The 25,272-nt window shown below is 39.9% G+C and overlaps 1 protein-coding gene across 2 annotated transcripts in view; it reads right to left on the reverse strand.

Annotated features, from left to right (window-relative positions):
- Positions 1 to 22,088, reverse strand: part of SRBD1 (S1 RNA binding domain 1) — a 222,224-nt gene extending 200,136 nt beyond the window's left edge. For both annotated transcript variants that reach the window (XM_082851880.1, XM_082851879.1), the window contains exons 1-5: positions 22,033 to 22,088; positions 16,862 to 16,941; positions 15,894 to 16,071; positions 9,239 to 9,625; positions 157 to 323 (exon numbers count right to left, since the gene is read on the reverse strand). In XM_082851880.1, coding sequence (XP_082708006.1) covers positions 157 to 323; positions 9,239 to 9,625; positions 15,894 to 16,071; positions 16,862 to 16,941; positions 22,033 to 22,083 — 863 coding nt within the window. In that variant the 5' untranslated portion in view covers positions 22,084 to 22,088. The remainder of the gene's footprint in view (positions 1 to 156; positions 324 to 9,238; positions 9,626 to 15,893; positions 16,072 to 16,861; positions 16,942 to 22,032) is intronic.
- Positions 22,089 to 25,272: the final 3,184 nt, after the last annotated feature.

Below are 25,272 nucleotides of genomic sequence, written 5' to 3' on the forward strand. Positions count from 1 at the left end.
TCAGAAGGGGACTATATCCAGATTACAATAAATCAAGAAAACAAAATATTGGAACTGTCAAAATATACTATCACTCACTTCCTCACTGTGTCGCCTCATTGGCTCACACATCCTCTTTCCCCTTACACAAAGCTCATCCCTTCCCAGGTTTCTTACCGTAGCTCCTCTAGAGTTTGTTGAACTTCTCTCAAGGAATCAGCATCAAGGTTATTAATAAGCTCTTTTCGATAACGTATAATGAAGGGAATTGTGTTATCATCATTAAAGAGACGAATAACGTTGGCACAAACCCAAAGTTCAATATCAGTTCTCTCAGATAAAACCTGTAAATTAATATTTAGTGATTTAAAACTCTGAAAATTAAACATCTGTATTATAACATATGGTTTAAAATACAGCAATTAAATAATGTTCTCCAGCCACTTAGAAACAAACTGCTGTGGTTTTAAAAAAAGAAGAAAAGGAAATTGTATGAAATATATATATATACTGACAATCACAGAATAGTCATTTCACTCATTCTATAAAATCCAATTGAAACCACTCTGTATTGCCCGAACTCTACAGGGCTCAAATGAGATATGCATTTTTCATCCCTCAGATTGGCACCAAAGAAGGAGATGGTAACTCACTGTGCTGGCATAAGTGATGGGAAAAGGCACTTTGAACTATTGCTAGTGAGAAAGTACAATGGTAAACCCCTGGAGGAAGAACAGTTTGGCAATATCTATCAAAATTTACAATGCATAAACTCTATGACCCACCAGTTACACTTCTGGATATTTGTTCTGATATATTCATACCTCTGGAAAATGACATTATTTACAGTGATATTTTTTGAAGAATTTTTTCCAGTATGGTAGAAGTCAGCAAAAAATAGTCTACAATGGGGAATTGATAAATTATGATATGCCCGTGGAGCAGAATACCACTCAACTTACTCTTATATGAATGGATATGGAATGAATTACAAGAACTTGGAACATGGCTTATTTTGGGGAAAGGTAACTGGTTAGCTTAGAACTAGGGCAGGAAGATCTTTCTATATCTTTGGAATCTTGTATCATTCCCATATACTACATATTCAAAATAATTATTTTTTAAAAAACAAGTCTACAGGTTTCAGCAAAAATGTACATGTAAGCAGAAAAGTTTAGAGAAGTCAGCCTGGAGGAAAGAAAGAATAAAATGCAATTTCAGTAACTGTTCAGTAACTGTTCTCAAAACCTAAGCCGATTTTTTTTTTTTTTTTTTTTTTTTTTTGCGGTACATGGGCCTCTCACTGTTGTGGCCTCTCCCGTTGCGGAGCACAGGCTCCGGACGCACAGGCTCAGCGGCCATGGCTCACGGGCCCAGCCGCTCCGCGGCATGTGGGATCTTCCCGGGCTGGGGCACGAACCCGTGTCCCCTGCATCAGCAGGCGGACTCTCAACCACTGCGCCACCAGGGAAGGCCCCTATGCCGATTTTTTTTAAAGTAAAGCATGAGAGGCATAAGCTTTATTATTATTTCAATCTTGATGCTCAAGATATGCCAAAAATGTAAGAAAAAATTCAAAAATTATTAAAGCATTAACATGGTCAACTGCTTAACAAAATCAAGTCAATATATAAAATACACTGAATTTCAAAACTACAGATGAAATAAATGGCTGAGCTCCAGAGACTATTAAGGATACCCTCATTCCTCTGTGCACTGTATATCCTAAGGCCTACATCTTAGCACCCATTCTCAGAATGCCAGCTTTACGTCTCCAGCCCTACCTCTCTTCTTCATGAGCTCTGGACTCATTTAGCCAGCTACCTGACCTACCTCTTGAAATCCTATTAGGTATCTCAAACTTTGCATTCGCAAAAGTGATCTCCCTCTCAAACTTCTTCCTCTTCCAGTTTTCCCCTTATTATGTCCATTCAAATTACCAGTTCAGGCCTGAAAACTAAGAGTCTTCAACTCTTTTGACTCCTTTAACTCTTAAATCTACTCTATCGTAAGAATCAATCAACTCTAGTGGCAAAATATTTCTTTAGTCTATTACTGCTCTTCATTTCTGCCCTATAGCCCAGTCTAGTTCAAGCCAGGATTACTGCAACTGCCTTTTACTATTCTTCTCGCATCCATAGCAATCTCATCTATGTCAATTTCCATAAAACAACAAGAATTATCTTTCCAAAATCTATATTGGATCATGTCACCTGACTAGTCAAAACCTTTCAATGATTTCCCATAGCATTTAGAATCCAAAGTCCTTACCATGACCCAAAAAACATGGGCCTCCCTCTCCAACCTCATCTTATCCAGTCTTCCCCTCATTAGAAGCCAGCCCCAATGGGCTGCTCCTAGAACAATGTTCACTTCCTAGAACAAGCTCAGTTGCTTCCCTCTTCAGAGGCCTTCATGAGGCTGCGCCATCATGCAGAAATGCTCCTCTTGCTTGATATCATCCCTGACCCCTACAAAGTCATGTTCATTAGTATTTTCTCTCTCAACCTGTACCTCTTCCTGTTTCCTATTCCAGTTAACATTATCTCCTACCACAGAAACCTTCGGGGATACTGTGGTTATCTCCCCCAACAATACCTCCCCATTATGTAGCAGCTTTGTGGCTGAAGAACACTTGACCTCAACTCCACCTCTACAGCATTTTGTTCAGTAACCAGTTGTTTTAGAATTACAACAGCCAGAGTTTGGACAGAGAGATGAGTCCAGTCAGCAGGAAGCTCAAGATCTGGCTTAGAACTCTGGGCCCTGGTACAATTTCTTCCTTGGGAGAAATATGGTTTATACAAGTAGAATCTTGAAGTTGGATGGCAGTGCAAAGAGAATTGTGGAGAGACTATTGCAGTGCACTTAGGTAACTTTCCTGTTACCTAAATCAGTAAATCTCCTTTATTGCTTAAGTTAGTTCAAGATAGGTTTTCTCTTATTGCAACCAAAAGCATTCTAATCAATGTCCTCAGTTTCACTGTGTGTTCTCTATCTCGCTCTTCTAATCTGTCACCAAGGAAGCAAACTGAACTTCTAAAATGTCTGTTCTTTCCCCTCAAGCTCCCTTTCTATTATCTTCTGTTATCTAAACCACAGAGCATTTTTTTTTCTCTATGCATTCCACCCAACCTTTCTGCATTACTACTGATTATACTTCTAAGACACATTTATAATAAGTCCCTTATTTTTTTCCTCTTTTTCTTCTTTTGAACATAAGCTTCAATGACTCTTTCCCAACTACTAGTAAAAGTCCAACCATTGTAGCATAGTTTTAAAATCCTTTCCCAAGCTTGCTCCCAAATTTCACTGTCCTCACGGAATAAACGATCTAGAACGGAAGATAAAACATTAATATAAATAAGTACAAATAAAACAGAATACACCAGGGAATAAGTGGTATAACATCTTCAGAGAAGAGAACCATCTCCCTGGTGTAATCAAGGAAGGCTTGCTGCAGGGGCAGCATTTCAGCTGGCCCTTGAAAGGCCAGATTCTGAAAGACGGACATAAGACACGAAAATGACAAAAATGCTCATTATTTTGGAACTGAGTGATTGTTAGAACCCACGGGCTCCCACTATCCTAAACTAGTTCAGTGACTGTTAACTAAAAGGGGCCCAAGACAGCTAAGACTCCAGACCCGCATCTGCAGTGTACCAGGTCCTGACAAATCCAGAAGCATCATATGTGTTGAGAGTGTATACTGCTGCTTATGAAAATTTGCTTCTTGAAATTAAGGATAATAAAACTACATACAAGCAGTCACAACTTTGGGGCCTCCAAATCATCCAATTTCTTCTGTCTTAATTTAGTCAAACATTTATTTTAGCTCATATTATATGCCAATAACCATACTAAGCCAGTAATAAAATGTAAAAAGCCAAGTCCCTCTTGCCAAGAAGCTTATAAGCTAGAAAGAAGAAAGACAGTCAAGTAGACAGTTAAAATACAGTGTGATCTGTACTCTGACAGAAGCATATACAGGCTCTTTGAGAGCACGTGGGAGGAAGAAACATCTACCTCTGCAGAAATAGAAAAGTAACAAGGGAATGAAGGTATCTCAGGCAGCCAAATGAGGGCAGGAGTTCTAGGAAGAGAGAAGAGCATATCAAAAGCCACTGATGAGGAACCACTGCACATTTTAAAAAATTCCTATGTTCAGTAATGCTAAAATGTACAAGGTGCATTGAGATGAGTGAGAAATGGAAAAAGGGATGGAGCTAGATGGTGAATTCTAAAAAAAGTTTGAACTTTATCCTATACTTAATATCAAGCCACTCAATGACTGATCTGCTCATTACTTGATTTCAGCTGTTGAGTCAACCCCCCACCCTGTAAACTCCCTTGACATTTTATGAGTCAATGAGATTTGGGGACTAGAGTAGTGGTTCACAACATGTGATTCCCAAACCAGCAGCATAAGCATAATCAGGAAACTTGTTAGAACTGTAACTTCTTGAGCCCCACCCCAGATCAACTGAATCAGAACCTCTAGGGTGGGGCCCAGCATCTGTGTTTTAGACAGATGAGGCAAATGCCAAAGAAACAGCTAAGCGTTAAAAGTAGAGATCAAACTTTAGGGATGGGCAGGGAACGACTAAAATTTTTACTTTTAAACTACTACTTATTTCAACTATTACACTTACTACTTTAATAATTTTTATAGTTAACTGGTGAATAGGAATGAGGGTAAAGTAAAAAGGAAGGCAGTCTCGATATTTTTTTCACCTCTAAGACTTAAATAGACAGACACTTTTTGTGACTGTTGTTGTTTTAAGCTAATACCTGTATAGGGCTTATTATGCTCTACACACTTTTACATATTCAATATTAACTCATTTTACAGATACAAAAACTGAGACCCAAAGAAGTTAAGTAAATTGCCCAAAGTCCCACAAGCTATATTTCCTTTTCAGAAATTTGTGTGCAAAGCAAGATGATTTTCTTCAGGCACAAGTATCAATACAAATTAATCAAACTGCCTTACTTTTCCTCCTGAATCCAACTGCGATGAGACACGGTGCCTTCATACTGTCCTCTACTGTCTAAAACCTCCAACAAAATGGCCTTCTCCGCAAGTGGCCTGAGAATTTCCTCCTTCAAAATCTATATTCCCATTTCCTCAGTTAAAAAAGAAAACTGCTGGGTATCAACAGCTCAACTATTGCCTTAATCATACAGGCAGCATTTTAAAGGAACTAGCATCTAAATTAAATGACACTCAAATGAGCAGACTGACAGATAATTTTTTATTTAAAATCAAACCAGCAACTGGACACCTCCCTTCTAAAACAGTTTTGATTACTGCTGTTCTCTTTTCCCTTACCTATTCATTCTATTATATCACTTATTTTACCACACACATAAGTTTCCTTAAAGACTGCAAAAGGAAAAACTATGCTGTTAGAAGTCAGAAGAGTGGTTTTAGGCAAGGGGATGGAGGATTGAAAAAGTGTATGAAGGGATTGTAGGGGGCTGGTAATGTTCTGTTTCTTGATCTGAAAGCTTGTTACAATGGTTACAATTTTTTTTTTATTTATTTATTTTTTTGTGTGTGGTACGCAGGCCTCTCACTGCTGTGGCCTTTCCCATTGCAGAGCACAGGCTCCGGACGCGCAGGCTCAGTGGCCATGGCTCACGGGCCTAGCCGCTCTGCGGCATGTGGGATCCTCCCGGACCAGGGCACGAACCCATGTCCCCTGCATTGGCAGGAAGACTCTCAACCACTGCGCCACCAAGGAAGCCCTTTGGTTACAATTTTGAACATTCATGAGTTGCATATTTAAGTACAATTTTATATATATATATGCATATATGTATACATATATTTCAGAAAGTTTTTTTTAAGCCCATAATAAATACCACGAGCTAAATTATAAAAATAAAAAGGGCCAATACAATTTCTTTTCCTTAATCCCTCCTGGAACACACAGGTTGACCTAACCGATGGTGCATGCTTAGGTGTAGAAGTGCAACGAGAAAGCCAACTCAGAGACACCTGCCTCCTTCCTGTCCCTCTTCCTTCCCCTATACTTTCATCCCATGCTCTTCTTCACCTATATAATCCCACATCATCTTCTTGCAAGAATGGGGAAAATGGCTAATAAAGGGGTTTTTGCTTGCTTTTCCTCCCTAATTTAGCAAACATTACTAAGATATTCTATATGGCTACTCCACGCCCACCCCCCTCAAAATAAAGACACTACATAACAACAGTCACCACTTGGGAGCATTTAATTTTCTCAAAAACTGCTTGTCGCTAGTCACCTCTTAAAATTCTTACAAAGGTTATGGTACTCACAATATATTTGTGTAATGATAAAATATACTTTAACAAAAACTAGTTTCTAATGGCAACCACACATGTGTGGCTTGGGGGAAGGGCTGAAGTAGGTTGTTTCTCAAGGAGTCTGGTGATCGCCAAACCTGATTAGGAAATAGACACAAAGTGTGTTTATATGTAAAGTCTACACATAAATTAAGTATTGACAATGTAGTTTTCCCTCCCCAAACAAGACAGTGATATTCCTGAAAAAGCTGTGGACTTTTTAGAAATGAGAAACACACCTTGAAGAGAAAAAACATTTAGAGGATCAAAGTGTCATGGTGGGTAGGGTCCATGGGGAACAGCACACAAAATGAAGGAAATATAAATGACATTTCCCTCGTGTTCAATTAGTAATAATAATTCCTATACAATTAATTTCCATTGACTATTTCTTACTAACTAGGAACTTGTTAGGACTTCCCCAAAGAACTTGGACATACATTTCATTTTGTGACAGATAAAATGCATACCACAGGCATTTCACTGACTCTGGTCCTCACTCAAATGTTCAAAGCCTTCCTGATTGTCTGACTTGGCATTGCTGACCCTCGCTCTTCTCAGCCCCTTTCCCCCTAACACCTGCCACTATTGTAAAACGTGTTTGGAAGCAGGAATGCAGTGCTAAGATAGAATGATTCTCTCTCCTGCTTATAGAGAATAAAAAGTATAGGACAGGAAGTCCACATACACTAAAAGACTTGTCTGTAAAAGTAACTCAAGGTTAGACAAGGATGACTGAATCTGGGTAAATTTTTTAAAAACCCAAACATGTAAATGACACCTAAAGTTCCCCAGGCAATTTCCCTAAACCGATCTAGAAAATGCTGAGCGTACTAGTTGTCCTCAGGGTGCTCAGCGAGGGCGGCAGCTGAGGCACCCGCTTCTCCCAACTCACAAGCAAGGAGTGCCACATTCTGAGTATAGGCTTGTTTGAGCTGTCAAAATCACTTTCAGTAAGGAGGAGGAGAAAACATGCTTGGAATTGAACAGAAAGACAAGCACACCCATATGGCCCAAATAAGATGGCCAAAGGCCATGAAAATAGTTCTAGGACCTGAAAACTTGCTTCCATTTGATATTCAAACAACACAACCATGGACACTGCTGCTACCGATTTACAAATGAAGCTTTTACTCCTGGCTGCTCCTCTTCTGCGACTCACCCTCTGGCAGTTGAGGACCTGTTCTCTCTGTACACTTCTCCCTCTTCACAAGCTAAAACTAATGGTAAATGAATTGTGGAGCTGTCATCTTCCACCTTCAGTGAAGAAGCAGGGAAATCTGGTCTGTTGAGAGGAAATAACAACTCAGACAAACAGAGAAGGGGCAAAACTGGGTGATCATGAAACCTCTGAAAGAGAGAAAACTGAGAAAATGACTTCCTCGAGTCCTCAGTTTTCCAATTTTTGGTTCAAGGCCTTTAGGAGACTCGATCACACTTTGTCCCTTGCATCTCTGAAAGGACCCTGGTCCTTGGTAATAAACTCTTTTCTGCTTAAGCTCATTAGAAGCAGGTTTCTATTACTTGTAACCAAGAGACAGCTGGCAAAGGTAGCGTCATTTTCATCTCTTTCTCTGTTACACAGATTAGGAGATGGGGTGTGAAGCAAAGTTTCATAAAATAAGTAGCCCTTGACTTCCTTTTGTAAAACTTATTTCCACAATTCAAGCGATTTCCTGGGCTTTGAAAGCTTCCTCCCTCCCTCCCTCCCTCCTGCTTAGGCTCAACTACTAAAGGTAGATCTATGTCAGAGGTAAGCTTAAAAGTAAAGGAGAAGAGAAGGGAAGTGGGACACATCCACCTGCCCCTGTAGGTCTGGACTGGAACCAAGGAGTCTGCCTGTTAAGAAAGGCTTCAGGGTGAATCTGATTCAGGCTGCCATGAACCAACCTTTTAAAACAATTCTTTGTAGGCCTAAATGAAAAAAGAAAAAGAAGGCATAGAAAGGAGCCTAATTATACTGTTTCTCCAGGAAACTCTGAACTGTTCAGGAACAAGAAGGAGAAGAAAGCTATGAGGCAACATTCTATTCCTTAATAAGTCAGAGAGAAGAAAAATCATAATTAAAAATTACTGGTGATGTTCAACTAATAGGTAATAGAAAAGGCAGCATGGATAAAAAGAAGTTCCTCTGAAAAAAGGTAACACACAGACAATCCCAGACTGAGAAGCAGTATTACCCAGCAGAGACACCAAGCTCTAGAGCAGTAATTCACAGCAGAGGAAGGAGTACACATCAAATCACCATGGGACAGACAATAAAGAGGGAGGTTATCCCCATTTACACAGAGGGGCACTGCTATGATTAAGTTTGAACCATTCCCAGAGTGTTGGGACAGACAAAAGGTTGAGAATCACTGTTTAAGAGTCACTCTTCAGGTCTTCTCTACCATCCCCAAAGCCAGCCAAAGAAACTGGGAGAAATCCAATTTCTCCTGTATTAAGAAATATAATTATGGCAGCTCAAGTTAGACTTTGGATAAAATTTTCCTTTAAGAAATTACTAGGCCTTGTTCGTCATCTATTACAACATTACACTAAGAGTTAACAGATGTACTAATGGTCAATGACAATAACTTGCACTGCTTTTATAGGCAATATAGTCCAAGTGCAAAGCAAAAACTTAACAAGGAACATAGGAGGGCCCAATCTGTTGATGCAATCTGTCTGTATAGGACATATTCACTAGAACACCAAGGCGGAGATCTACCTTGCCTGAGGTCACAGCTTTTAGCTAAAGAACTGATGACAATAAGCAATAATACCAAACCGCATACCCAGGAAAGGAACCAGTGGGCAAAGCCTCCAGAGACCACTGGCAAAAGTGAAAAGAGAACTGAAAACTCCCAGCCCTTCCCTAGCCCCATCCCAGTCAAAAAGAAAGGAATCAAACAAATTGAAGTGACAGAAAGAGGCTGCACATACCTGTACTATGTCCCAGTTCATTTCCACCTCCTCCTTAATATTGTTGGCATTTGCTGGAAATCTGACAGGCTGCCCCTGAGGACACATTTCTGTCTTCGCTTTCTTCAGAGGGGACTGACTGCATGTGAAGTCGTCTTCACTCTCCTCCTTCTTGCACCCACCTTCCCACGTGGCGCTTGTGGACGGTGTCTCTGTGCTGTTATTCCCGCTCTCTAAGCTGCTGGCTTTGTTGGTTTCTTCATCAGCTTTCAGCTTTTTGGTCCTCCGAGCTGAAGGTGACTGAGCTGAATTTTTCCGTTTCATCTTTGCTGTTTTCAGAGTTTGCACAGTCTCCAATTTATTTTTTCTGTCTTCCAAATCAACATCAGCAATAGGCACAGAGCTATCCTATCAAATCACAAAGAGATCACACAAGAATTAGATGACAAAAACCAATGGCTCTGGAATATTATTCAGCAATGCAAAGGCACAAATTGTAGACATACACAATAATTTGGAAAAATCTCAAGGACATTATGTTGAGTGGAGGGAAAACGCCAATCTCAAAAAGTTACATACTGTATGATTGCATTTATACAATATTCCTGAAAAAATTAGTGGTTATTGGGGGTCAGAGATGGGGGTGGAGGTTGGGAGGGAGGTGGGTATGACAATAAAAGGGCAATACTAGGGATCCTTGTGATAGGACTGTCCTGTGTGGTGGACACACAGACCTACACATATTGTAAAATTGCACAGAACTAAATATACACATACACACATATAAATGAATACAAATAAAACTGGAGAAATCTAAATAAGATCAGTGGATTTATCAATGTCAATATCCTAGCTGTGATATTTAACTATAGTTTTACAAGATGTGACCATAGGGGTCAATGTGATAAAGGGTACATGATATCTCTCTGTATTATTTTCACAACTGCAGGTGAAGGTTTAATTTTTTTAAATAAGTGGAGAATAGGTGTACACCTGGCAGAAAAAACAAGATTTAAATCTTGCAAAAGTCAACACTTTAGAGGGAGAAGAGTAACACTCACAGGTTCATAAAACTCAACATGCTACACCTGCCACCAATTTACGCAGAAAGAGAACACAAAACATGGCAGGACAGCAAGGTAGTACCAGGCATTTTTCCTTAGTAAGAGGCTGCACAGCAGTACATGCAGGTGTCCAAGGGCTACTCTCTGTACCACCCACCCCTCCCCCCAGGTGACAACTCAGGTGTGAAGCAATGACATCTGGCACTCATTTTGAGACTAGAGTAGTAAATAAGATACAGACCCTGCCCCACAGAGTTCACAATTTCACAAGCTAGCCTGTTTTTAGTTACCGAAGTGATGTAGATGGCACAAACTCAAACAAAAGAACTGCTCCCAAACTAAATTTCAGTCAATATTGAATTTTCTCTCCTATCAGATAATTTTCCATAATTACTGACTACTGAAAATACTGGGAACTATAATAAAGAGCACACCTCCTCCATCCTAATGCCCACCCACCACCACCTAACCTGGAAATGATATATAATACATTAAATAGCCCTCCAAGTATTACATTTTTAATTGGAACATAATAGATAAGAACAGAGGTATAAAAATAGAATGCCTCCTCAAGTCCATAAGAGTTGATAATAACCTGATCAAATTAATTGACATAGCTAAAGAATGTGTCAATCATACAGAGAGTTGTCAGCCCTAGAGGAACAGAAAAAGGAGAACTGTAGAAAGCAAATACGATCAGCATTCTAAGTAACACACAAAGAAGAGGAAAGGTTAGCAAACAGATTCTGAGTAATTTGCTCCCAATGGTTAAGACAGCCCTCCTGTGAGATGGATACATCAGATTACCTTAGACTCATGCAGTTAAAACATTCAGTTCTCATTGTGACAAGCACAGTACCTCGACCACAGAAGGCATTCAATAAACCCAAATGAATATTTATCTAATTCTCCTATTCGGAGCCCATGCTCATCAAGTAAATTTCTGACTATTATTTAATTCCCTACTTACTTCAGCCTCCAACGAGAGACAGTGCTAGTCATAAGAATTTAACTCCTTGCGGCGGTTATATCAAACTATTAATTATTAAACCAGCACTCTGGTTTTATACACCACTCTTATGAGCATGGCTGATGTAAAAACACCCACAAGAGATATATTGGTTCCTGAAATGCTGACAAAATCATGTTCTTGACTTAGAAACCCAGTTCCATTACTTACTATCTGTGATCCATGAGCAAGTCACTTAACATCTCTCCCCTTGGCTTTCTGGTCTATAAAATCAGGATAATTAAAGCACCTGCCTCAAGGGATTGTTGTGAAGATTAAGTGATATCATGCAAATGCAGTGCTGAACATGTCGCCTGGCTAGCGGTAAGCAATCAAACATCTGCTGTTACCACCATCATTACCATGACTACCACACCCAGACTACCTCCCAGGAGAGGGAAAAGGAAGTAGATGAAGAAATAAGGAAAAAGTAAAATGACTAAAGGTGGGGGGTTTAAAGTAAGAGGAAAAAAAAGAAAAGCCAGCAGTCAAAAATTAGACACTTAAGGGTATCTTCTCTGGAGTCTTCAGGCAAAATTTACCTAGGGTTTCTCAGTGTTGTTCATAGACCCCTGAGACCCTTTCAGGGGGTCTGCAAGGTCACAACTATTTTCATAATAATGCCAAGGCACTGTTTGACATTTCACTGATGGTGCAAGAGCAATGGCAGCAAAAAAACAAGGCAGTGGCACCAAGCTGTACTAGTAATCACTGTTCCCTTCACTGTCACACACTTGCAATAAAACAAGGTCAGCTTCACTTAAGAATGAAGCAGTAAAAGTTATTAATTTTTAAAATTTCAAACCTTGAAAGCACATCTTTTTCAGAGTCTGTACTGAAATGTACATAAAGCACAAATGTACACATAAAGCACTTCTGCTGCAGGCCAATGCATACTGACGTGCAGTGGGTGTCTCACAGTAAATCAATTAGTGAACCAGTATTTTCCAAATGACCAACATATAACGTTACAAAATCATGCATAGGTAAAAGAGCTATTCAAACAACACAGACCAATGGATTTTAATGTAATAGAATATAGTATGGTTACAGATTCCACAATGAAACCTTTTAAACTACCACTTACTGAGTTTTGGTATAGTATAAAATAATATCTACAATTATCTGAAAAGGCTATTAAAACACCATTCCCTTTTCCAAATACACATCTGTGTGGAGGCTGGGATTTCTTTTTTATTTCAAATATCTTCTAGTAAATCAGACATTAAAGACATTTGCAAAAATGTAAAACAACGTCATTCTTATCATTAATTTTTTTGTTGTTTGGGGAAATATATACCTATTTTTCATTAAAACATGTTATTTGCATTAACATGTAATAGGATTATTATTTTTTTAATTGATGAATATTTTCTCATTTTTAATTTCTAATATGGTAAATATTTACAGATATAACCCAACTCAGCAAAAGTTCCTTGGGGTCCTCAGTAAGTTCTAAAAGTGTAAAGGATTCCAAAGACCAAAACTTTTGAGAAAAGTGAATCCAAACATGTTTAGATCAAAACACAGATCAAAAACATATGGAAAGGGCTTCCCTGGTGGTGCAGTGGTTAAGAATCCGCCTGCCAATGCAGGGGACACAGGTTCGAGCCCTGGTCTGGGAAGAGCCCACATACCGCAGAGCAACTAAGCCCATGCGCCACAACAACTAAACCTGCACCCTAGAGCCCGTGAGCCTAAACTACTGAAGCTCACGCGCCGAGAGCCCGTGCTCCAAGCAAGAGAAGCCCGTGCACCACAACAAAGAGTAGCCTCACTTGCTGCAACTAGAGAAAGCCTGTGTGCAGCAACGAAGACTCAATGCAGCCAAAAATAAAATAAATAAACAAACAAAAATATGGAAATAACTCTCCATTTTTAAAGCTTCTAAGATTCTACAGCCTTCCTCAGTGACCCACTCAAGTTTAATAAGCTATGAAAATATTTTTCCTCCTTATATTTAACCTGAATCTTTGACACACTGAAAAATCACAGTTCATTATCTTTTGCCTTCATGGGTTTTTTAATCACTCTTAACACTTCAAATGGTAATTATGTAGCCTATAACTAAACCCAGAACTCCAGGAAGAATCTGACCATTCTTTTTGCTATCTCTGAAAGTCGTAAACTGTCTAGATCAAAAAAGTGGCTCACTGTAAATCTTTACCAGTTGAATCAGTCAGCAGGCCTTGGCCTTGACCTTGTGTTGTATTGTGTGAGCTTGACAGCTAGCTGGAAAGGGATATGGAGTCAAGGGAAGGCTTCTTAAAAGTTAGATGTAAAACAGCATTTTATACTCTGTAGCAATTGAGGAAGAAAAGTTGACAAGAGAAAAGAAAGGAGATGACAGAGGGAACAGAGACCTTACACAAGAGTGGATGAGATCTTAAGCCCAAGCGGCGAACCAATCCTTGGTAGGAGGAATGACATTTCCTCCATGGCAATAGGACAGAAGGTGAACACAAATATAGATAGCTTGGTCGTGAGAAAACTGGAAACTTCATATATTCTCAAATAAATAAAAGGCAATGTCATCAGCTGAGTGAGAGAAGAGCAAGGAATTCAGGAAGTTTAAGAAAAGAGAAAAAGGTGGAAAAACAAACCTGCTGAAGAAAAATAATGAGGTTACCAGGTATTTCTGATGCAATTTCGAGGTCTGAGATTATGAATCTAAAGTAAAACAAATTAGGCCACTGGTGAGACTGTTTCCTGCAATGGTTAGCTGCTCAGTGCAGGCAGGAGAGGTTATGGCTCACCCAGTGTTGGGGTTTAATCAGCCATGTAGGATCGAATAAAAGAAGGGCAAAATGGTGAGACTATTCAATAAAAAGTGATTATGTAATCTAGGCTAGATTAGGTAGGAAAAGAAAAGGGTTGATGGACAGTGACAGAGCCCTAGAGTCAAAGAATTAGGTAATGGATCTCAACTCTGGCTATACATAAAAATCACATGAGGAGCTTTAAGAAAATAATACCACCGGTGCCAAGGCCTACCTCCAAAATTCTTTCCATATTTAATTGATTTGGAAAAGGGGCCTGGGCATTGGTTTTTTTTTTTTTTTTTTTTCAAGTTCCCTAGGCTGAGAACTACTGATGAGAAGTTGTGACAAATTTGCAAAATTACGGCAGTAAGGGCACCTGAGCAAGTAAGCTGGAAAAACAGGAAATGATGAGCTGATGGTACAAAAGTGAGATAGGAGGGAAAGAAATGTCAGCGGTAGCACAGTTTCTGGTCATGACAAGATTCAGGTTGAGCTCACGAGAGGTGTGGTGAAGGCAGAGAAGAAAAAGGCACTGGAGGTGGGGAGGTTAAAGAACCAGGAACACAGGGTATTAGAAGGCTCATCCAAGTGGAGGAGGGTATCACTGAGAATAGTGAAAGAAGATGCAGAGAGGAAGATACAAAGCAGGAGCTAAAGTCTTCAAAGAATGAAGAGGAATGGCCAATGGACTGGCAAATTACAGCAACATGGAGAGGAAGAGACTGAGTAATGATGGATTTTGTCTACAACGTTTGCTAACCATAGATTTTTAAATTATTAAGAGGCTACCAATTCTACCTCCACCCAAAACCAATTCTAGCTCCACCTAATTAGGGTTTTCAATTATTTTGCCTGGTGGTGGTTACACAAGAACAAGATGCCAAACTAATGAAATGAAATAGTCTAACATGCTCTATGTGCTTTGATTGAGCCAAAACACTTGTGGAATATCTCTTAAGTGAGAGACTTTCCATGTGAATTCCCTTTTTCCCTTTAAAAGAAATATACATATACCAAGCACCATGGGAAGGATCAAGAAGTCACCATGACAAGGGTTCTGAAGCTGTATGCTCTTGAACCATACTTTAAAACTTATGTGTACATTTTACTGAAGAGAAGGTTCATAACTATAATCAAATTCTCAAAGAACCCTGGAACTAAGAGATATTTCCTAATTAGGCAGTCAAGCTACTTTTAAGTGCAGCTATGCCATGCTCAACGAAAAACCTCCAAATTCTGCCAACAAGTCAATACTTTCTCAGCTATAGATAAAGCCTACCCACCCACCCACTAAAAGTGTGTTCAGTGAAAAGCTTGCATGCAAAGATGAAGAAACAGAGGTGCTGGCTGATAGGAGAAAAGATCGATTCAAATGCCCTATCCAAGGGTACAGCAAGGTACAATGTAATGTCCCCTCTATACACGATAAATGAGTCCCTGGGAAGTCACGCATCCACTGCATATTAAAAGAGTATTCTTTTAAATGAACTAGGGAAGCTGTTATTTAAAGGAATACCAAAGGGAATGATTTTGGAAATGCATAATCCTTTCGGTACTGCAACAGAGCCTATAATTTATTGTTGTTGGTTTTTTTAATCCAGATTGGTGTAGCCACAGTGTTTGCTTACAGCACGATATACATATGTGCCAGCTGATAAATATTCCTTCTGTTCCAACATGGTGGATCTGATGGTAAATACTATTAAGGCCCCTGGCAGAAGGCACCATTGCCCTGCAGTTTTTGCCATTTACCTGCTTTGTCCTAATCCACGTAAGGAGAAAGTAGCATCACTAATTAGGAAGGCACGGCAGTGTTCCCTCTATCCAGCTAAAGCACCTACCAGCTCTTCCTTAACAGCCACACCTTCTGAGCCATCTTTGGTCTGTAGGGTGTTCTTCTTCACCCGTGGCGCCCTCTTCAGTTTGGATTCCTTGGAAACAGGCAACTTACGGCTTCTGGGGACCTTCTTTTGGGGCTCCCAGGCACTATCCTCCTTGTCATCTTCAGAGGCAGATGATCTAAAAGTAAAACAATAGAAAAATTTCCAGAAAACATGAAGCCAAATGTTAAAGGTGAAAAAGAGATATATGTTTTTTGAAAAAAGAATAAGGTAGAAGGCATTTAATATAAAATGGAGTGATGTGAACACAGAATATGAAGAGATATTGCTAAGAACTAAAACAAGAGAGTTGACCAGAAACACCCTCCAATACATTATAAATCACAGGTCTCCCTCTGTTCTCCTCTCACCTAACCAATACACGCACCTGTACACTCAAAACATAAAAAATCATGTATTACCTTAAGTAATAAGTGGGTCATGTCACACCATAGTCATAGTGAGGTTTTCCATTTTTAAACAGTGTCTAAAGACATTTTTGATTGTCCCAACTGAGGTGGGGGAGGGGATGCTATTGGCAACTAATGGGTAGAGACCAGGGATGCTACTAAACATACTACAATGTAAAGAACAGTCCCTGTACCAAAGAATTATCTGGTCAATAGTGCTGAAGTTGAGAAACTGTGCTCTAAAGGAATATAACAAACTCCACTGCCCTCATGGACCTTATATTCTAGTGTATATATTTTATATTTAGTTGGTCACTTTCTCCTTGTTCAATAGTTTATCACCAACACCTAAACACAGCCTGGGACACAGCATGAGTTCAATAAATATTTGTTACATAAATGAATGAAAAAGACACAGCCTTCTTCAACACAAATGACTTCAGAAGTTAGTAAATGGCAGAATGCATCGCCTTAAAATACACATCATTCTCCCACCCCATATGAAACCAGTATGCTTACAACTCAGAGAAGGAAGAGAATTCATCTTTGGATACCACAGTCTGGACCTTTACTTTTGCTCTTCTTGGCAATGATGACATCTAAAAGAAGAAATACAACATGAAATCAGTGTGATTTAAATCACTGATCACTTATTTTCTCTACAAAATGATGTGCCATTCAAAACTAACACTCCAATACCTCTGCTGCTAGAAAATGTCATGGGGGGAAAATGACAATCATTCACAAGCCTAAACACTTGTTTCCCCTCCTATGTGGCTGCCAATTATAAGGGCAGCTAACAGCCTTCCCATGGTTTCAAAAGCCTGATGAGTATGGGCCATCTCTGGAAACATATAAGTTCCGGTAGGGTGACAATTCTTCATTTTCTAGAATTATATGCTTGCCTATACTGCAAGTATTATTTGATAATTTATCAGACAGCAAATTATAAAGTCCTTTATTAAACTCTGTCTCAAAGACAACAAATACCTTCCTTCTTCTTTATCTTCTTACAGTATAAGTAGAGGCCCATCTACAAAGCTGGCAGTCAAATAAGCAATGCTGACTGACTGAATAAGCAGCCAGGCTATTCCTAAAACAAGATAATCTGGTCCCTTATAACAAAAGCTCACAATTTTTAAGTAAAATAATTAATCACAAATGCCACTAGAAAACATTTCCCAAATTCAAAGGCCCAGCTCTAAAAAAAACAACAAAAAAAAGGACTCAAATAACCAGAGACATCATACAATACAGGAAGTAAACAAATTTACTTTAGCTGATAAATTTTATTACCTAAAGACTGTATGTCAAACCATAAAAACTACATTAGACTCTGACATGCTTATAAACCTTTAAACAAGTTCCTAAACCTGTCATATGTTACAATGCCTCCGTTCTAACTTCCACTTGGAGAAGGAACAAACACCTCACAGAAATACCAAAGTGGTTGTCACAAAAGGGAACATGTCTACCTGGCAGCTATAGCTCAACTCAGTCCAGTGGGTGCAGAACTACTGGACAGGAGAGTGCCCAGAGGGAACCAGGACAACAAAAGAAGTAGACAGGATATTCTTCCATCTTTTCCTTCACCGCCTTTTTGAATTTTATGTTTATCAAGGTCATCATTCCTCAAATAAGTGCTCCTAGATACTGATCATAAAGGAACGGATAATTTGTGATTTCTGTGTTGTACGTATTTTACCACAATAAAACAAAAACAGAAAGAGTAAGTCAGTGTATGATGGAGTGGCATTTCAATCAATTTTATTTATTCATTTATTTTTGGTTGCGCTGGGTCTCTGTTGCTGCGCGTAGGCTTTCTCTAGTTGCGGCGAGTGGGGGCTACTCTTCGTTGCGGTGCCCGGGCTTCTCGTTGTGGCGCGGGGTCTTCTTGTCGTGGTGCGCATGTTTCTCATCGCAATGGCTTCTCTTGTTGCAGAGCACAGGCTCTAGGCGCACAGGCTTCAGTAGTTGTGGCTTGCGGGCTCTAGAGCGCAGGCTCAGTGGTTGTGGTGCACAGGCTTAGTTGCTCCAGGGCATGTGGGATCTTCCCGGACCAGGGATCAAACCGGTGTCCCCTGCGTTGGCAGTTGATTCTTAGCCACTGTGCCACCAGGGAAGTCCAGAAATGAATTATTGAATAAGTGGTATTAAGACAAACAGCTATCCCTCTGGAGGAAAAGAAGTGTTTAATTCTTGCTGCCACACCATGAACTAAAATATATTCCACACTGACTAATGATTTAAATGTACCAAATAAAAGTACAGTACTACAAAAGGCAAAGAAGACTGTTTTGATAATTCTGAGTGGAGGTGGGAGAATTAAGGTTTTCCTAGGCATGACTCGAAATTCCAAAAGCAAAAAGATTAGCAAATTTTACTATATAAAAATTAAAACCCCAAGTCAGCAGTGGGAGCATTTCAGAACCAAACCAATTTACTCTGCAGTATCCTCAAAAAAAAAAAAAAAAAAAATATCTGATACCTTGGAACTAAGGGTAAAGGGAGTCAGGGCTGGGTGTAAGCTGTCTGAAGCAAAGGAATATCTCTAGATGCCCTACTCCACTTCGTGCTATTAACAACTGCCCCAGGAAAAAGTCTGGAGGTTTATTCTCTGGAGAAGGTAAAACAAGTCTCTAGACTAGAGGACATGAAGTACAGTTGTGGACATGGGAACCATACAGGCTGAATGTTAAACTGAGATTCCCGGCCCCCTTCCCCCACTATGCTCCTAAAAAAGCCTCCTACCCTCTAGGGAGGAGCATGGGAAGATTCTTTGGAGAATCTGACCAGCCCAAGAATAAAAAGCTGAAGGTGCTAAGCTCCTCGACAAACAGCCCAACCAGATCATCCACTCCCATCACCCCCTTCTACATTACACCTGAATTCAGAACTTTCCCACACAGACCACCATGCACCAATTCTAACTCCACACTTCAGCTTTAACAGAAATGTGTTATAAATAGGGGTAGACAAATCCTTGGGAAGCTCATAAAATTTTAATTAACCACTGGAGAAGACTTTCCTAAAACAAATATTTCCAAATGCTCCTTTATCAGGCACTCTGGAGGCAATGCTGCCATTAAAAGAGGTGAACTTGTCTTGACAAGTAGCAAAAACAATATGAATTTGAAAAAGGAGGTGGGAAAGGAGAATATGCATGAACACATAGGCCTATTTCTGGCAAATCAGTTTTAGAAAGAGTATATACAGAAGGTAAGGACTTAGAAATTCTTTCTTAGAAACTGTGTACCTATCTAGGTATACTCTCAGGGGTATCCATACTCCAGTTTTACCACCAATGTTCTGGGAAGTGTCCATCTCCAATCCTCCCATGTTCTCTTATTTCCTATCATAGGATTTGTAGATTAACCAAAATTTAATCCATTTGCATGGTTTTAAATACTTGTATCACCTACATACTAACAAACCTAATACCTCCATCACAAATCTTACCTCTGAGATTCAGATTTACATAATAAACTGCCTGCCTATGAAACTATCTAGATGTTTCACAGTTATCCCAAATTTAACATATCCACAATGGAACTCCTGATAAACTATTCCTTGTCCTAAAACCCATTCAGATCTCAGTCTTTCCCATCTTTGTACATGGCACCACCATCCACCTAAGATGAATGGTTCTTTGCTAAGTTAGAACGTTGTTAAATTTTTAACAGTTTCATTGAGCTATAACTGACATACAATAAATTATTCGTGTTTAAAGTGTACAGATTTGATAAATTTTGACATATGTACACTTATCTCCACCATCAAGATACTGAACATAACCATCATCCTCTAAAGTTTCACTTGCTAAACCAAAACCTTGCAAATCTGTTATTTCTTTCATCTCCCACATCCAGTCTGTAAGTAAGTCACATAAATTCTGCCTCCAAAATGTATCTTAAATCTTGATGATCTCCAGTGAGGCTTCAGTCCCAAACGCTTCTCACCTGCACTACTGTAATAGCCTCTTAACTGGCCTCCCTGCTTCCACTCCTGCTCCTAAAACTCATCCTCCACAAACCCATTCAATCTAACATTTAGAAAATGCTTTAAAACCATTCAACGACTTCCTATTCCATCCTCCATTTAAGAGTCAAATCATATTTTTTACCATAGCCTTCTAGAACGCCTTGAAGAAGTGACCACTGCCTACCTTTCTAACCACATTTACCACTCCCTGTAGCTCCTCAGCCATAGTCACAACATTCTTTCAGTCCGTGTAACAAGCGTGATCCTTCCCCACCCCAGGTTCCCTCTGCCGGGAGCACTATTCCCCCTGCTCATCAATAGGCTGGCTCCTTCTCAGCGCTTAGATCTCAATATTTTAGGCCTAACATGCATTTCTCAGATAAAATATTATTATAGGACACTATTTATTTCCTTTATACAGTACTATGTAACATAATCTATAATTATCCTTGTTTATTGTCTGCATTCCCCACGTTTACTTCATGGCGGTAAGCACCACAAAGTTTGAAGAAACCACATTTGTCTTTTTCACTTCTGTATCACATGGAGCCTGGCACTTAATAGCTGCTCTATAACTATTTTCAAATGAACATAAGAATATATATATATATATATAAATAGTCTCTACACAGGAATATACATTTTTTTCCCCAGCACTATTAGGCAACATCACACATGGCACTCATTGCTTTCCTGAAAAAGTGATGGTACAAGAGAACACCCCTATTGTAAGAGGCTTGAGATTTTCACTCCTCCAAGCTCTCTTATCTCTGTGGGTACGAAAGCTGACTCAGAATCAATAACTTGGAGGTTGCTATGATGTTACTGAGAGGAGGCACCAAGCCAGGGCAAGTGAAAAGCGGAGGAGAGGCTGGAAAGACCTGTACACACAAATATTACATTAAAATTGTAAAAACAACAATTAGATAACTTAAAGGAAAACAGGGGGAACAACTTTTTAAGAGGCACCTAAAGAAGTTTCCCTGTGTACCAACAAAAGTCCTTGGAATGTCAGCACAGATCCCTAACTTAGTAATAAAAATAAAATACTAGAGCTGGAAAGAGCCTCAGAAATCAGACAGTCCTGTTATTCTCTTTTATGAATAAGAAGCCTGAGATCCAGTGAAGTGATATGGTTTACTCAAAGGGAAGATCTATGTGGCATAAGGACCAGAACCCAGAGCCCCAAACACAAAGCCTAGGCTCGTTTCCCATTGCACATACATTATATTTATGACATGCTGGCGAATGGGAAGCTCGAGAAGAGGTGCCTGGAGTGTTCCCATTCGTTCCTTTCCTCTACAGTTATTCAGTACCTCCTACGCGCCAGGCACACTACTGAGGATGCAGCTGATTCTGCCAGGGCCATGATCTGAGAGTGAAAAGGGCACTTCCTCCCCCATCTCCGATTTGAGGTTTGAAAACAATCTAGGTCTGCCCGGGCTTTCCTACGTCTGCCCCTTTGCGCTAAGAGCTTGTCTGAGAAGACGCGCCAGGTGACACGCGGCAGGTAGGAGGGGTTTTCGAGGGTACGGTATGAGACACAGACTGCAGACAGTAAACTGTAATGAAACTTCTCACTTTAAAAAGGGATGTTATTTCCCAAATGAGCGCTCAGAACTTTCTTAATGGCCCCAAAAATACCGGAGCCCGGACGCCGGGCTCCCGCGAGCCCGCAGGAAGACCGCCAAGGCGGACGCTCAGCTCACCTTCCCGCCCGGCGTGTCAGAAGGCCCGGGATTCTGTGTGTGCGACCACATCTTCCGGTTCCCGCCGGAAGTTTTTCAAACGCCGGAAGTCCCGCCTGGTTTTTCCCTGTCTCGCCGCAAAGGCGCGCAGCTCCCGGAGTGGGGTGGAGCCGAGCCAAGCGGAGGCGGAACTAGAGCGAGGATCCCGTGGGACCCGCTCGTCGGCTGGGGGCGGAGCTCCATTTACCCACATCCGGCGGAGGGGGTCGTGAGGTTCTTGCAAAGGTCGACGGCTTCCCTGTTTTTTTATTTCTTTATCTTCTGTTAATCCGCTTTGCTTGTATTGTCTTCTCTTTTAAGTTTAATCAAGAATGTTTCTGTTTATTGCATTATTTGTAATTTGCAAATGTGGAAAAATGAAAAACAATCTTTATTCTAACGTCAATCTTAAATGTCAGTAATTAACTTCCCTAAGGGTGTTTCCTAAACGCTGAGGTAAAGGTTTGCTCGAGGCTTATGGAACTATCCCAGTTTTGCCTCTTCTGTTAAGCCCTCACGCAGCCCCTGAGGTTTATGGGAGAGTTTAGCCCTAGAGTCATTACTGTCTTACGTTGGTCTCTCAGGCAGCTTGGGGGAGGCTTCCATCAAGATGTCGGAATAGAAGGACAGGGGAGATCACCTCCTCTCACGGGTACATCAAAACTACATCTGCATCTGAAACAATTCTCACAGAATACCTGCTGAACACTGGCAAAACAGCTCAAACACTCCAAATCACAAGAAAGATCTCCACATGACCAGGTAGGACAAAAGAAAAAAAAAAAGGAATCTCAGGCAGCTTGGTACACTGCCAAACACACTGATTGGGAAACCCGGTTTTCTCAGGAACTTACTTGTGCTCTGGGCAAATACTTTATGTCTTTGGATTTATTTCCACGGCCTACCCCTCCATCTCACTCCTTACCTGATAAGGTACCCCGCACATATTAGTGGTGAATATTCACTGAATTAATTTCCTTGAGGCAAATGCAGGTCCCAGTTACCTAACCTTTTGGGGCAAGAACGGAAAAATCCATTTCATTTTTAGATTCTTGAAAAGTGCTGTGTCTTAAGTCCTGATAACCTAGTAACCTAGGTGAGCTATCCTCCATATCCAGCAGTTCCATTTCCCTTCCCAGAAAAACACAAAAATAGCCCCTACTTATTATCTTGATGAGGCCAAGTATCTCAACCCCACTTCCATACTCAAAGCCCCACTTTTTTTCACTCACGGAACTTAAAAGCTATTATAAAGGTCTCCCAAACAATTCTTCTTTCACTTTTCCTTTAATATATTTTCTCAAAATCAGTTCTCATTAGAAATGAAAAATGACTTGTTTTTTGGTGTTGTGTTTTTTACAAAGTACATTAAACTCTAAGCGCCAAAGAAATTAGATTGTAAAATTAGGGAAATAAGGCTGCTGTTAGTCTAGATTAGAATTTAGCAAATCAAAACCCCATGGATTCGTCTTAGAAGACTCTAAAGAACAGCTTTCCATGCTACGGAATCATTTCCAGGAACTCTTAAGTGCTGAAGAGCTGAGCAAGCTATTGAAATGACCCTTTGGGTGCTACAGATTCACCCACAATGAACATAAATTTTATTGGCTAATTTTTGCAATGGGGATGAAAACAGGACTCCTTAACCTTATTAAGGTCTCTTCGTCTATATCTAAGATCCTTGGTGATAAGGATCCATTTCTGAGATTGATTAGAGATTTGTTTTTTCTTTCTTAATTTGCAGCCTTATGTTGCGTTTTGCAATGGTTCCAGTAGATCTGCAACTCTGCTGCAATCACAGTCTGCTCCACAATTTCTAGTTCTGAAAGAATTCTAGAGAACACATTATAGTTCAGGATATGGGGAAGTGAAACCAGGTCATAATAATCAACAACAACAATTTACAATTTATCATTCACCTACTTTTGATGTCGAAGTGTGCTACGTAGGTTTAAGGTACAGGTGGGTAAAGTTTAACCAATATTCTACAAAATCTTTTGACAAAATTCCTGTCCTGAAGGAATTTTCAAACAAGACTGGGGACTAGATACAGCCACAAGAGACAGAGACTCAGACAAGACAGTCTAGATTCAAGGACTAGGTTGTACATGGGAGTAGCCACATTACCAGTGAGAACAAGAGTAGGGCCTGGCCAACGTAGTGTTGGACCTTGATTCCCCTCTCCTCTACCAGGGAGAATTGTCTTTCAACTGGGGAAGAAAAAAGATTAGTAAGCTAAAGTAAATAACCTGGTGAGGTTTTAGACATCATACACCTGGGGAAAATAAAAGCTAGGGCAGTATCTTCCAAAATTAATGTAGGTAGTGACCTACTCCAAAGGCAAGTAAGTTTGTCCAGAACATATTTCCCTTAGAATTTTGCAAGAAAGCTACTCCCACTAAAATATGTCAAGGGAAATTTGTAATCACTAGGTATAAACCAGACTCCACGGCAAAAACTGTCTTTTCTCTCTAGAACCTTGCCCAGTCTCTTGTTTACCTTTGGATCTTAAGTGCTGAATTCTGAGAAATTCATGGGTTTAGACTTACAGCCTGGAATAATCTGAACACCAGCCTGAGACTAATGCAGTAGAGTTTGGGAGTAATGAAAACATGTTTTGGATTTTCTTGGAGGTTATTTATTTTATTGCTCCAAAGCAAATAGCTCTTTGTATGCTATCCATTGGTATGTATTACTGTAATAATAATAGTAATAACTTACAGTCATTCCTCATCTACCACGTGCCAGGTGCTAAATTAATGTTTTTACATGTATTTGTGTCTTTAACTCATATCAGCTCAGTGAGATGCTGCTATTACCCTCTTTTTATGAAATGAGAAGGCCAAGGTATAGATAAGTTAAATAACTCTTCCAAAGTCACATCAACTATTAAATTGCAGATCTGGGATTTAAACCCAGTGATCTGCCTTACTCCAAATCTAGAACTCTTAAAGACATCCATATACTACCACCAACTTGAAGCAAGTTCTTTTCTTTCTCCATGATGGTGGCCAGTGTAAGACTCAAAATCCTTGAGATGCTCAAGAACCATTGAATCTCTAAATGTACTAAATAAAGTACTATCCACCCACCTAAAACATAGCAAGGCCATTTTCCCTATTGACTTCAAACTAATTTACGTTCCATGAGAACAAAAATTTTTAATATAGATGCAACTGTTTCACCCACTAAATTGTAAGATATTTGGATCTAAGTCCTGGA

This window comes from Leucopleurus acutus, assembly GCF_964270905.1.
Source record: "Leucopleurus acutus genome assembly, chromosome: 12".
NCBI lineage: Eukaryota > Metazoa > Chordata > Mammalia > Artiodactyla > Delphinidae > Leucopleurus > Leucopleurus acutus.